The sequence below is a fragment of the Stegodyphus dumicola genome, chromosome 4, assembly GCF_044657685.1.
Source record: "Stegodyphus dumicola isolate Sdum_Otavi_A_Nest chromosome 4, ASM4465768v1".
Classification (NCBI taxonomy): domain Eukaryota; kingdom Metazoa; phylum Arthropoda; class Arachnida; order Araneae; family Eresidae; genus Stegodyphus; species Stegodyphus dumicola.
The window spans coordinates 182,553,471-182,568,707 of NC_140771.1; the positions used below are offsets into that span (position 1 = coordinate 182,553,471).

The 15,237-nt window shown below is 30.2% G+C and overlaps 1 protein-coding gene across 4 annotated transcripts in view; it reads left to right on the forward strand.

The window, feature by feature from the left end:
* Positions 1 to 15,237, forward strand: part of LOC118199645 (QRFP-like peptide receptor) — a 475,922-nt gene that overhangs the window by 133,472 nt on the left and 327,213 nt on the right. For all 4 annotated transcript variants that reach the window (XR_015040838.1, XM_085815859.1, XM_085815860.1 and 1 more), the window contains exon 2: positions 13,785 to 14,524. Coding sequence is in view for 3 of the 4 variants with exons in the window: in XM_085815859.1 (XP_085671985.1) it covers positions 14,155 to 14,524 (370 nt within the window). In the remaining variant the exon portion in view is untranslated. The remainder of the gene's footprint in view (positions 1 to 13,784; positions 14,525 to 15,237) is intronic.

Genomic DNA, 15,237 nt, shown 5'->3' on the forward strand with positions numbered 1-15,237 from the left:
GGAACTAATTTCAACATTTATGTTAGAAGGGTTCTGTAAAATATAATTTTCAGTACGATCCCAATAATAATTTATTTTATGTTTCCTATAAAGTAACGCAATGAATTATTAATTGTTTTATTAAGCTAAGTAAAACGTGATCCATGCCTTGGAATCCGTAAGTCAGGGAACTAATTCAGAACTAATTTACTGATTAGAAACAATTTTCCCTAATTATTACGTAATTCATGTATTTTGTTTCAGATTTTATAGACAACGGAAATTATATATATATACATATATATAATACAAGAGTTCGTAAATAAATAAGTGGGATGCGTTTAATACTACTCACTATTTTCGGACTGTGCGTTAATTACTTAACGAAGAATTTCTGAATAAATGTGTAAATTCACGAGAGTGACTTTAATTGCTAACAAAATTTTCGTATCTTGATTCTATGGATTTTTTCTTTCAAATTCTTGCTAAAGAAGCAAAACATTCTTCTGTTGTTTTAGATAGAATTTGTTGCTCTGAAATGTGGACGTGAAAATCAATACAAACAACGAATTTTGCGCCATAAAACGCTTTATTGTGATATGCTACAAATCACTGGTCTCAAACTATCGGTCCGCGAGCCGTATGTGGCCTAAGAAGCAATTTTATGAGACCTGCGGATACATTTCCTGTAAATTAATGAGCATCACTATAATATTAATTATCACGACAAGGATTTGAAGAATTATTTGTTCATTATCATTAAAAATGAATGCCCCAGAAATTCTATAAATAGAGATAATTAATTTACGCTATGATATAAATCATATTCAAAGATAACACATTTGATTAAAATATTTTCGCACTTATCAAAATACAAATACCCTCAGTTATAAATTTTTCAGTAAAAGTAATCGCTTTGTTTGAGAGTGTACTAATATGTGAACAGTTTTCTTTTCGAAGTTTTAAATCAGTAAGTTTAAGAAATGAGGCAGATTGGCCAATGAGCATCTACTATTCGTGATAAGGATAAGTTGATAAGTTTTAACAATTTTCTCCAAGGATAAAACCTTTATCAAATCGAAACGTCTTCAGGTGTTGTAATTGAAGGTTGTGGCAATAAATACAGAACTTTATAATTATTTATGTACAAATGTATGTATCTTTTCTGCATGTGTCTAATAGAAATTTGATAAATGAAATAAAGAGAATAGCTTGACATTATTTATCTTCAACTTGGAAAGTTTTGTAATTGGTTTAATTTTAGTTCAGTTACTTTGTCAATATATTAGAACTATTGGAAATATATTTGTGTCTTAAAATTTAATATTTAGCTGTCGCTACATTTTGCTGTTTACTACACTGAGCGTTACAAATCATAACCGTCAGAAATTTCCTGCAGGTGCCAATCTTCAGGTTTCATAGAGAAAACAAATATAAATTACAATGGTTTCCTTTGCATCATAATTATTGCATTTATATATGTATATATATTGATAAATATATAGCAAGCAAAGTTTAACTTGAATTTAAAGCTTATGTTTTACTAAAACCTTTTCATTTTGTTTTAAAAAATCGGTCCGTCAGCTGCTTAAGATCATTTGCCCCAAATTCAATTTGAGTTTAGATCACCGGTTAAATATACTAATTCGAAACCTGCGTTGAAAGCACGGATGTTCTAACTCATGTACGTGCATTCTTGCAAAGTATAAACACATATTTTAATGAACTAAGCATGAAATAAGTAAATCAGTGATTAAAATATACCTAAATATACACCAATCTTCAAAAATAAAAAATAAATATTTTTTCGTTTTCCCAAAATATTATGAAACAAAACTGGAAAGTATGTGATCATACAACAGTGCTGATATCGGATGCATAATCCTATTCATACTTGTAAGTGACATTGTAGTAGCATTAGGCATAAAAAATCAGTTATTTTGCTTTTCTCTTACTCCAGTCATATATATCGATGATAATCATAGTGTTTATAATGAAATTTTGTTGAATTTATTATGCGTAAGGTAGAATGAGTAACCATTTACATTTCCATATGGAATGAGGTAAAAAATCTTGGGTTGATTAGAAACAAGGCAATGGCAAATTCAGGTTATAAAACAGCTGGCTCGGTGTAACATCTGATCCAAAAGCAGATATAGTTTCAGGAGATCGGATTCGTATCCCTGCGCATTCGGAAACTACGATACCTAAATAAAAGTCGGTATCCAGGCGCCAGAGAAGACACTTAGCTCCCTCGAGAACTTTCTACTGCCATTGGAGTTTTTGTGATCACTATTTCTCAAAGTACCTAATAACTGTTTTTTAAATGTCTTCCTTAAACGTGAGTTTTGGATATTTCTGCTTTAGTGATTAATATTCATAATCGCCAAAGGAGGCATTCACTGATGCATAATACGCATTGCTGTCTTGTAATATTCTATGTTCATGGCAAATTTCATTACATCCTCCTCTCCAGTATATTTTAATCCGAGAAAAAGTAATGATTCTATTAACTTTGAATATGAGTTTAGCTACTCATATTTAATTATTATATTCAGGGATAAATATTTTAGTTATGTCATTTAGTAAACTTTAAAGTTGATTCAAACATAACCTCTGGCATTTTGCTCAGTTTACTACCACTTTCTTATTTTGAGAACACAAATAAACAAATTTTGTCCATTAACTGAAATTTGTTACCAAGAATTTCACATAATACGTTTACATTCTCTCGCATTTCTCCTTAAGTAACATAATTAGGAAATACTTAAGTTAATATACTTTCAATTTTATGTGCTACATCGTTAAATTTAAAAATTTAGAAGGTATCGTCAACTGGAATTACGACAGTTTAGTAACATAATTTTCCGTTAATAATAAAACAGTTCAAGATGTATCAAGCAGAAAAATTTGTATCTTTGTAATTCGTATGAGGAGTTTAGATTCCATCCTTCAAATTGTAGAATTTGAAAAATGTTGTTATTTGAACGCTCAAATATTTTCGCTTAATATCTTTCTTTCAATTCATCATTCAGTGCCTTTCTTTCAGTTGCATTATTCCAAAACCGTTAAACAAATATTTAGTACTTGATTTAATTAGGAAATTGATTTATTTTATATTTTTGGGGATTAAAGAGCAAAGTCTTATTAAAGCATAAAGTCTTAGGTATCAAAACCTTTTAATTATAATTAGATTCCCCTTTCTTTGCGTTAACAAGCGCTCTCTTTTAAAAGATTATTTAACCACTTAACCGCATTTCTCAGTGATTAGCCTGCCGCCAAATGCAAAATTCTCTAGATTTATCAATGACATTGTTATTGTAGTCAAATGGATGACCCATTTTTATGAATGTTTACAGAAATTGATTCATTTGTGCATAGTTACTATAAATTTTAGAAACTGATGTTTATTACAGTACTTGTCCTTAAACTGAACTTTCGTGGTTTATCATTGCTTCGCTTAAGAATTTTTGTGCTTAAGAATTCTTATTTTATGTACTGTTGACGATTTTTTTAGCAGGAGGAAAACAATAAAATATGAGAATCAGTAAGTTTTGTAGCCTCTCCTTAAAAAAATGCTTTCTAATGTAATTTTTAAGATTTGCGATCTGCACAATAGTAACTCTGATATCAAATAGAAACATCAGATAATAAATAAATAGTTTTGGACAGCATATTAAGCAACAGAACTAGAGGGACCTCTGGAAGAAGCTATTTATTACTTTCCAGATGAAAAATATTCGATAATATAGGCTTCGAAATATATTTAAATGCTTATTAATGGTAATGACGATACTCTTTCGTAAATTGAGCTCACGAACGACCTATCGGATAAGACCGATTAACACTGGTATTTCCACCCGGTTTAAAATATCAACGAACAAGCTATCTGGAATGGAGTGTCCATGATTTCCCTTGAATCTAACTCCAAAATATGAGCCAATTTCCCTTACCATGCCCTCCATGAAGTATTTCTACCTTGGCAGACAATCTTCGTTTACTGTGCCTTGATCAAAATCAATCGTACACCATAATTTATATAGGACTCTTCTCATCCCACTTTAATACCTGTTTCTACTAAAGATAGGAATGAGAATTCAAAGATATTTGTAATATAGCCTAAAAATGTTTTATACTTACAGCTTCTCCTAAATGTTTCTCCTAAAATTGCTTTTAAATTTAAAGATAATTGCCATTATGAAAGAGATAAATTGCTATAAATTCCATTTCTTGTACCCGTAAATACTCATATACAATGTGTCTCAAATAAATTATAGTACATAACTTTAATTATAGTACAACAGAGCCTTTATTAGCATATACATAACATAAACGTACTAAGTACTAATATTGCGAACCTCGGACCATATATACAGTATTATGAAAGAAATAAATTCTCATTACAAGAAGAAATGAAGCTGGTTTCCTCCAAACTGTAAGCAAATTTTAGCAAATCTGCTCATAAGAGCTTTGCTTGATTTTGCAGGGTAAAATGCAGCCTGGAATTTGTCTTGACAAATTTTAGGTATAAATGTTTTGCATACGATTTCGCAACAAAATTTTTGCATTAGTATTAATATAGTTTCCATGCCGTACGTAATCTTTCCTACTTTGCTGTCACGGTGCAATGGAACAAATTTTAAGCATTATTTCTATTCACTATTAAGCATAATCTATCATTATACAAGAATCATATAATAGGGATTAATTCTGAAATAGCGCAGTTCAAAAAAAATTATTACAACAATTTTACTGCTTTAACAAAATAAAAAAATGAGATTTTAGAGTCTATTACAAATGAATCTTAGAACTGTATCTGGGAACTATATAATTATAATAAATATAGTTAATACAATTAGACTATGCGTGCGTGTAAATAAAATTTTAATTTAATTTAATTTCCAAATTCTGAATGTAGAATTTGGTGACCGAACGATTTTGACACAAACTCCCAGGCATTTATTTGATCTCAAAAATATTACCATTACTCATATTTACAAGACTCTAATCCATTTAATTAGTAAGGTGTTCAGATAGTGATCTGAGTTTTTTTTATGTAGGTTCTTTTTTAATTCCAAGGAAACAGAAATTGAAGATTAGCTTAATGGTCTAAATTCATGAATATAAAAACGTCCTTATGGTACGCAGTTGAGTAGAAATAAAATATTTTTTCGCTGTGCGTCGTTGTTCATAATGTAACAGGAAACGGCGCTTTTTGTCAGGTCTGTTATTACAAATTGCTTCCATTCTGTCTTCGTAACGCGTGATGTGTTTAATTAATAATTCCACAGATCTCAAATATAGTAAATATCTAAACCTTAAGAGCAGTAAGTACTGAGTGAAATTAATACCTAATTACAGAGGGTGTTTACCCATTTAGAACGATTTCGGAGCCATTTAATTAAGCCTTAAAATTAAAGAATATTTATTTAAGTATTTGATATGACAGCCTTCTTTCTGGACTTAAAAACGGCTTTGTGATTTCCCTGATAGAATGGTTCTTCGTAAAATTTCCAGGGGTACCGATTTCCATTCATCTTCCACTACTTTCTAGAGTCCATTAATCATGGTGAGTTTGGGCATAGGAAGAGCTCTTTTCAAGAGGTCAAAGGCGAAATAGCCCATAAGTGACTTCACAGAAATACAAAATAGCTCATAAGTGACTTCACAGAAATACAAAATAGCCCATAAGTGACTTCACAGAAATACAAAATAGCCCCTAAGTGACTTCACAGAAATACAAAATAGTCCCTAAGTGACTTCACAGAAATACAAAATAGTCCATAAGTGACTTCACAGAAATACAAAATAGCCCATAAGTGACTTCGCAAAAATAGCCAATAAGTGACTTCCCAGACTGATACAGGTATATATGCTATACATGTATCAGTCTATTTCCTCAATGAATGCAGTAGTACCTTTCTACGTATTACTTGTCGCTTTGTTTTGATGAAATTTCATTCTTTGAATGACGTTGGGATAAACTGTAAATATGGGACGTCAATTTTCTCTTCATATTACATTGCGTTGAATTTAACGTTTTCTTTCACTCTCCTTATTTTAAATTTCCCATTGTAAGAGAATCATGTGACTGTCATAAACCCCTTAATGAAACTTTCTTTGCATTGACGGAACCAGCGTATACCTAGAAAAATCAAAGAGTTGTTGAAAACGACAGAGATTTAAATTTTTCTTACTGGATACTTTGGTAAATAGTTATTTTTTAACTCCAGTTCAGGATTTTAAACCTATAACATCCTGAATTACCAAGAATTCAAATCATATTAACGAGAATATTGCCCATTTTTGACTTAATTTCCTGAGTATTTTTTCTGTTAATTAAATGTTAGAACCATGCTTTCTCATAACCATCGCGGTCAACAGTATCTCTAAGTAAAACATATAGGAAATACGGAGGATATGGACATTGTATGGATGATATATGAGACATATTGTTAGTGATTATGCAAACTGGATGTAATGCAAGAACGCGCCGCGATAAATTTAGTTTATATAAAATATAACGAGAACGTTAAATGATCGGATGATAGACAAATTTATTTCCATATGCAAGGCTATAATATAGTATTTTCGTACTTAAAAAGAGAAAAATCTTTTACATTCTACTGAGGAAGTCATAACTATTTGATATTTTTCACGCAAAAAATTTGTTTGTTTAACTGCACGCGAAATATTGACTGTAAAATTGGTTTTTCCGCTACGATAACGTTGATGTTGGAAAGCCCTCATACACGATTTGCTAATTTGCTATGCTTCTTTACCAGCTTTGACATATGAACTAAATCCCTTTCTAAATATACTATGTGTGCATATATATTCTCTCTTTTTCTCTGTATATATGCAGAGAATAACTGTTTATATATATATATATATATATGTATATATATATATAAAAAGAGCTAAACGTTAAAAGGAATTTTTTGGTACTACGTACGATATTATGTAATTTGATATTATCCACAGAATTTTGAAATTTGGAATAATTTGTGCTGCTTGCTAAAGTAACCAGAAAGCAATTCACTGTTATAAAAGATTAATTATCCATTTATTGTATTTATTGTATTTTAGTTTATCCAAAGATCGGTGGCCTAGGATACTTTTTTTTTTTTTTTTTTTTTTTTTTTTTAAAGGAAAGCTGGTATTCCGTGTAATATTTTCCGCCTTATTAAAGATTTTCTACATGACAGATCTGCATTGCTCTCCCTTGGCCACGTTTCTTCCTCCCGCATTCTGGAAAGAGGTTGCCCTGAAGGCTCGGTTTCCGGACCTTTATTGTGGAATTAAATTAGGAATGATCTACTCAATAGACTCTCACATTGTCCGGGTTGTAAAGCAGTTGCTTTTGCTGATGATCTCCTAATTTGCTTTCAAGGGAAGTATCCCATTACGCTGTTTACTACGACTCAGAACACCCTTAATATTATTTCCATTTTGTCCAGAGAACAGAAATTGGAATTCAATCCTAATAAATCTAAAATTTTGATAATTGAAAGAAAACATGTCAACTATACAAACCAACAACTGTACCTGGATAATACCTTACTAGAAACTGTGAATGAAATCAAATATTTAGGCGTTATTCTTGATCATAAGCTTTTTTGGAAAAATCATAATATGTATTTATCCAATAAGTGTAAAAATATACTTAGAGGACTTAATCGTGTCTCTTGCAATACTTTTGGTTTAAAATCTAATAGTATTGGTGTGATTTATAAGCAGGGTATTGTCCCCTTTATTTGCTATGCTTCTAGAGTGTGGGGAGCAGCTTTAGAAAAGAAGCTTAATTCTCGTATACTTCGCAGAATTCAAAGAAGAATTTTACTGAGAGTTGTGCGTGGCTACAGAACAATTAGCTATGAAGTTTGTTTCGCAATTTCAGCATTTCCTCCAATTGACCTTCATAGTTTAAATGACAAAAAGTTTAAAGATACCATCAGAAAATTTATATTCGATACCAAGGGGTTGTTTGAAGATCTTCCTCATCCTGCCAATCGTTTGCCAGTTCAAACTATCATTTATGACAATTCTGTTGATGATAATTTCCCTGTTGTGTGTTATACAGGTGGGATTAAAATTAATAATCGAGTTGTATTAGCTTATGTCGTTTTCCATCACGGTTCTGAACTGGAATACAAACCCTTTAAAATTGCCAATAATGCAGTGTTTTCCAAGCCGAATTACAGTGCATTAGTGAGTGAATTAAGCAGATATCTAACAACTGTTCGCTAAGTGCTAAATTTCATATTCGCACTGATTTTCTTTCATTCTTATATTCTCTTAGGAATATCTTTTCATATAATAAATTAATTGTCACTCCCCATGCCCTTCTTAAAGACCTTAATAATAAAGGTGTCGATGTTATCTTTTCTCATGTACGTGGCCGCACTGGGAATCTAGGAAATGAAAAGGCTGATTGGTTGGCGAAACAAGCTATACATCTTCAAGTAATTACTCTTATGATACTTCCCAAGTCATTTTACAAGAACAAAAATAAGGATGATACAAAACTCAGGTGTAATGAACTATACAGGTATTCTACTACTGCCTCTTTGCTAAACTGTTTTTCCTTCCATTCCTCACAGACTGAATAATAAACACTTTTTCTGCAATTTTAAAGTTACTCAATTTATAACTGGACATGGTAAATTCAATTTACATATGAAGAGATTTAGATTATCTAGTACAGACTTGTGTTCATACAGTTTCGGAGGAGTGCAAAATGTCGAACATTTGTTGTTCTATTGTTCAAAGCTCAAGAAAGGACGAAAGAAACTCATGTCTAGGTTAAACTCTGTGAATTACATTTCCTCCCCTTCTTCACGTATCTGTCCAACATAAAATGGCTTTCTCTTTCTTCTGTAAATTTATCTCTTACGTGTCATCTGTGAATTTGTAAGTTTATTTTATTTTGTGTTGTGTTGTCGTATTTTTTTTTCTTTTTTTTAACTTACCTCTGTAAGCCTTGTGTGGTGCACAGGGATTTAAAATTTTCAATTTAAAAAAATAAATAATTCAAACCTTAAGCGTTTGTTGGATTCAATCGATTATTGAAAAAATGGCGAAACATAGATGCCAATCTAAGTTAAGGGATGTCTTTGTGGAAGAAAACTACTCCAGAGGGCCATATATGTATATACATATTAAAATCAAAACATAATCAAATCAAATTCAGATATATTCAATTTTAAAATAATGAACTGGAACAAAAAGGTCAAAATTTCTAATGCAAAAAACTATTAAGAGTATGGGGGGCTGTTCTAAAATCCCCAAACAAACCAATGTAATGCAGAAACACAGTAGGTGCAAAAATTACCATACACGCAGGTTAAGTGCAAAAAGACAAAGGCATATTGATTTTAATTTTCCCACTACATTTTCGACAGAAGGTTCTGATAAATGCACAAATATATGAAATTAAATTTAAATTAAGAAAACATGAATTAAATCAAAATGCGCTTTCATTAGTCGACGGGCTTGAATCGAAAAGGTAACTTGCGGAAATTTAAATAAATGGAGATAATTAAATTCAAAAGTAGAAAATGCAGTGCAAAGAATGATTTAGAATTTATGCAAATTTAAAAAAAAAGAGTACTTCAAATAGATTCTGCACCCTGGAACAACGCTATAATTTCGTCAGCATCATAAAGCAATCAATAGACCAGAAACATAAATCTCGCGTTAAGAAGAGTAAACATGATAACTATTATAAAACAAAAACTAGTCTTTTAAATTGAATGTTGATGAGCACAAATTTTGGATATAAATTAATAAAGCTTTCAATAATAAATTAAAAAGAGCATACAAAATATAGGAATAAATTTCAAAACAAAAGCAATCTAACCCTAACATGTGTAAAATGTGAAAGGAATAGTTTGTGGCTATTAATCAAATAAACAAAACTTTAGAACGTATTACTATTGCTAAATACTAAGAAACTAAAAGAATTAAAGCTGTTGCAATTTGGAAACGTATGTGAAAAATAATTAATAAATTATGTGAAAAATAATTAATACCTTAACATTAATACCTTAACATTAATTATGTGAAAAATAATTAATACCTTAACATTTGTGGAAGGACATGATAATACTGTGTCACAACGAATCTTATGTATTTATGCTAGAAAACGTTGGAGTGGTTGTCGCTTAAAATTATAATGAAAGTAAATTAAAACTAACTAGATAAAGTTCTTTAATTAATTTTTTTTAAAATTTCATAACAAAATTTAATGAATTATGAGTTAAAGTAGCAGTGCTTTAACCCATAACATAATATAAATTTATAATAAATGCATTTAGTACTTTTAAATGATAAGCTATAATAAAACACAAAAACTAATCATGGCATATAACATGTAGACTTACGATCTGACACACGAGCAAACATTCAAATCGTTTACCTTTTTAATTTTTTTTCGTATTTGCAACTCATTGCAGATCTTTTCGAAATCAAACAAACTGCCAATTGCACTGAAAAATAAGTCTGTTGTTTTTTACTGTACTTTTGTGTTTGTATTCTATTGCTTTAATTAACAGGCCATCTCCTAATTTCTTTTCATTGTTCAACTTATCAAATTTCACTGTTTGTTTCAGTGTGTCACTTATTTCACTGTTTTGTTTTAATATTATTAATTGATTTTTAACTTAGAAAATAAGTCATTGAGTTACACTTTTAAGGAAAGTTCAATTTTGTTCTCTTTGAAATTTGACTGACTGTAAACGTTAAGGAAATTTATAATTAAATAATTATTTCGAAATGTAATGATGTAACATATATTTAGGTTATATTGAGCATAAGCGAAATTAGAGTATTTTATATAAATAATTATTTTTAATTATTCTTTTCCTAATTTATCTGTTTAATTTTCGCGTTCTAAAATGCTTTGATTTGGTATAACATAGCTATAATAACCGAAGAAACATAGACGTAATTTTTATTTATTAAATGAAGAGAGACTTATCCAGCCAGGATTATCCCGTTCAGAAAGAACTAGGTTGGATAGGTCTTTATTCTTTAATTATGTTAAACGTTTTATTTTTTTTTCCTTCAAATAATTAAGTTTTCCAACCTTAATTTAAAATTCATGTAAAAATTTTTTAATGTTTTTTTATTTACAATCCCCAAACGATTGAATTGATTGAACTATTATCATTTTATTTATTAGCGTTGCATGTTCTCTTTACAGGGTTTATTTTTTGTGTTCTATTCTAGTTTCGTATTGGAGAGTACTTAAAAGCTGTTAATTTATATACATACTATATACATATATGTGTACTATGAAGAATTTTTATGCCCACCAAAAGTATTTAAAATATTTTTATTTTTCATACAATACTAAAGGCCAGTTACGTTGTACAAGGAATGGAGGTTTTTATGTTAATTGTAATTAAGCATCTCACAGGCGTCAGCAAGTAGTTACGCTGATTCGCTTATAGCGGAACTGCCTTTATCCATCAGAATTTACTCAATTATTATATTATATTGTATTTTCTTCGTCACTGTGTATTAATTATTACATTGCTCGAGAAAAATAAAATCTGATTTAGTTTTGTAATCAGGAAATAAGGAATTTTAATAGAATTCCTTGACTATATACTAGAAATAGTATGTTTTATTTTAATTATCATAGGTTTTATGAAAGACGTTCAAAACACCAGGACTGCCAAATTTATTATGTGATATTATTCAAGAATCCTGCGGGTATTTAGTACTTTCGAGAACATATTCAGACTCAACATCTAGAACATTTTTATAGTATTTGGACAAAAGCGTTTCAAGAGCTTTGAAAAACTTATATTGGACATAGTTTAAAATTCGATTCTAAATTTAACTTAATTTGTTCTTTTATTTCTAAATAAATTTTTATTTGTTTTCCTCACTTCAGATATGATAAAGTTAATGAACCATATGATGCGTCATGTGGAAACCTGAAAACTATGTCTTTGAAGCCATTCATAGGCTTTCGTATGCATATTGTCAAAAATTTCTCTTCATTGGCTACTCCTTTAACGCTTTTTCTCTAAAAACACTTTTCAATCACCGAGTCTTTTTCTTCGCGAAGGGGGTACGTAAGGTAAAAAATATGAAGAAAGATTATTAACAAATCAAATTTAGTCATATAAATTTCTAACTTAAAATCGCAATCTTTTATTTTTTTTTAATTTTAATAAAATACATTCCCTTTTCAAGGATTCGTGTTGCACCGTTTTGCGTCCTCATTTTCTCTGCAATGCAAATCTCTTGCTCAATCGCTTCTCAGAATTGAAACAAAGGATTTGAGACTTAAAATATTCCAACTACTTTCTACGCCCTACCTTCCGCCGCTCGCATTTGTCTGCTAAATCCTGTCCGCTCAGTAAGCTGCATTTTTTAATTTGAAATTTACATGTATAGAAACTGCAGGACCCAATGCTGCATTTTTCATGTATATATCCTAAGAAATTAACAAATCGCGTGTTAAACTCGGCACGTTTGTCTGCAACTCCATCTTTCCATCTAGGCAACCTCTTCAAGCTATCATCCATGACGCATCGTATATGTGTTTCATCTTTCACAAAAGCTACGATACCGCATGCATATAGAATTGCACAGATATCTGGAACTTTCCGGAAATTTTCCTTTTTGCGTAAACATTCCTTTTGCGGTCCTTGCCGAAAACATCTATTATTTCTTTAAACTGATGGATTAACTTGGCGGTAATTAAGGTTTTAAGAACGAAACTTTCGCCAAGACCTATAAAGAGAGTTTCAAACTGTATTTTGTTATAATCACGTTTACAATTTAAACATTGACCGGTTTCGAAGTGAAACATCTCAACATTACACGAAAGAAATACTTACCAACATAATGCATCACCAAACACACGTATTACGGCATTTGGTTAAAACAAAATGCATGCTAAAATTATCAGATAAACACAGCAAATAAATAAAAATATTATATAACACTACAAAAATACACAAAAACAAAAATTAGGTAAACATCCTAAATACGGTAACAATAATAAATCTAATAAACACAAATATATCTGTATTAAAACAGTATCTCTTTATCAATTATAAAAAGAGTTCAATTTTATGCATTTTTATAACAAAGCATTCTTATACCTAAGTGCCTAAGATTCTTTCAACAACAACCGAGCGATCCAAAAATTGCATATATCAAACTTTCAAAAGGTTTAAATATAGAGACGGATATTAATGACATATTGTTTCAATGAAATAAAATTCTATACAATTACAAGTAATGCATCACTTAGCATTTCAGTTACAGTTTGTGCTGTTAACTTTGAAAATCACTCGTCTGATGCAAGATGAAGATGATGTTTTACGAAGAAGAACAATTTTTTATGATTGAGAATTACTTCGCAAACAGGAATCTGGTTGTGTTGCTGTATTTCTTATATTGTTTTCTGGTTATTGCTTCATATTGCTTCTGGTGTGTTTCATTTTATCCAAATTCAGAAGAAGGTACAGGTTGATGTTTCCAGTTTCTGAAAATCAGATTACCAAGCGGAAAATCATTGTCTTAAGAAGTTCATAAATGCATCGCGAAGTACACTTTAAACTTTCATTCTACTCGGGAAAAACTCATCTCCATTTTGCAATAAAGGGACGATTTTTTAAATTAAAAGCATGAACTACAACTGACATTGTGATGTATTACTTATTCATTAAAAAATTTATTAAAAAACATATTGAATTAGATTAAAAAACATATTGAATTAGATTGAATTAGTTACTTTGAAATGTGGGCAATATGTAATATAAACATTCCTTTTTTAGGTTTTCTCCATTGAATCTTTCGTGTTGTGATATCGGTGTTCAAGCGAAGTAATATACTGACATTGGAACCAAGCATTCGAAGAAAACAGGCTTATACTTCGATTTCCTGACAAGTGTAAATTCCCTTTCCTGACATCAATTTAGATATCCACCAGAAACGGAACATTGAACTGGTAAAGGTTACATCATTCAAATATCTTCAAACCCCGGTAAGAATGCTTGAAGAATTGATGAAAAGCGGGTGTCAGTTTGAAATAAGTATGGCATGTGCTGTTTAAGTGTTTAAGCGGAAGAGAAAAAAATAGATTTAGATCTTTTACATTTTCAACATATTTTTTTTTAAATTCCATTGTCATAAGCATTTCTAAATATGCTTATAACTGTTGATCCGCGGTGCAATATTTCTATTGAAGAAAAAAGCGAGGAATATGAAAGGACGATCAACAGCACATTCTCATCTGAACCATTTGTTTTCAAGACTCTTAATACCACTGATTACATTCAAGTAATTGCAATTGCTGTTATAATAATAGGTGGATTACTAGGAAATATAAGCGTTGTGCTGACCGTTGTAATGAACAGATCAATGAGAACAACAATAAACTTTTATGTCGCAAACTTAGCGGTAGCAGATGCCATGATTTGCATAATTTGCATGATACCCAGACTGATAAGTACTATGACGAAGGAATATTACGCTTTGGGAGAGTTTATGTGCAAGTTCAATCCGTTCACACAGAGTAAGTGAATGTTTATTTCCTCTCTTTAATGATTAATAAATTGTTTTGTGTTTTTTATCGAAATTATTGCATTTATGTACATTTTCGGTGATTTTATGTAAACTTAGGTAAATGTTCTTTAAGCTTGAATACCTATTAACGTTTTATCATTATTTATATATATATAAGGTAAACTATTTCGCAGATATAGTACTGAATTTATAGTTAATTTCTTCTTAGAGTGTACAGAACAACGGCAAAAGAGAATAAATTTTCGTGAGTTTACGAAATATTTCATATTACTTTTTAATTACTCTTACTTGCTGTTTCTTACTATAATCTTTATTCGAGAAATACTGCTTTACTATCTAGTTTCAGAAATATATTCTTACAAATCTAATATTATGAAAAAAAAGTATTTAATTTTATTGTTATATTCGTAAATCTCATGGACTCTGTTACCCAACTCCGCTCTTTGTTTTGCTTGTTATATTTTTCTGTCATGTAGAAATGTTGTCGAAATTATTCTCTTTAATGTGTCATTATATTTTGAAGCAGAACGTAATCTGAATTAAGAAAATTCTCTTCTAATATATACGTTGCGCCATTCCAGTTTCTGGACACGATGTCCTACGGTCAAAAAATAAGCATTTCTAAATTATTTCTTTTTTAGAATGAAGAATTCCTTAAAACATTTCACAGTACTTAAGAAGAGGATTTTCTTAACTTTTTTA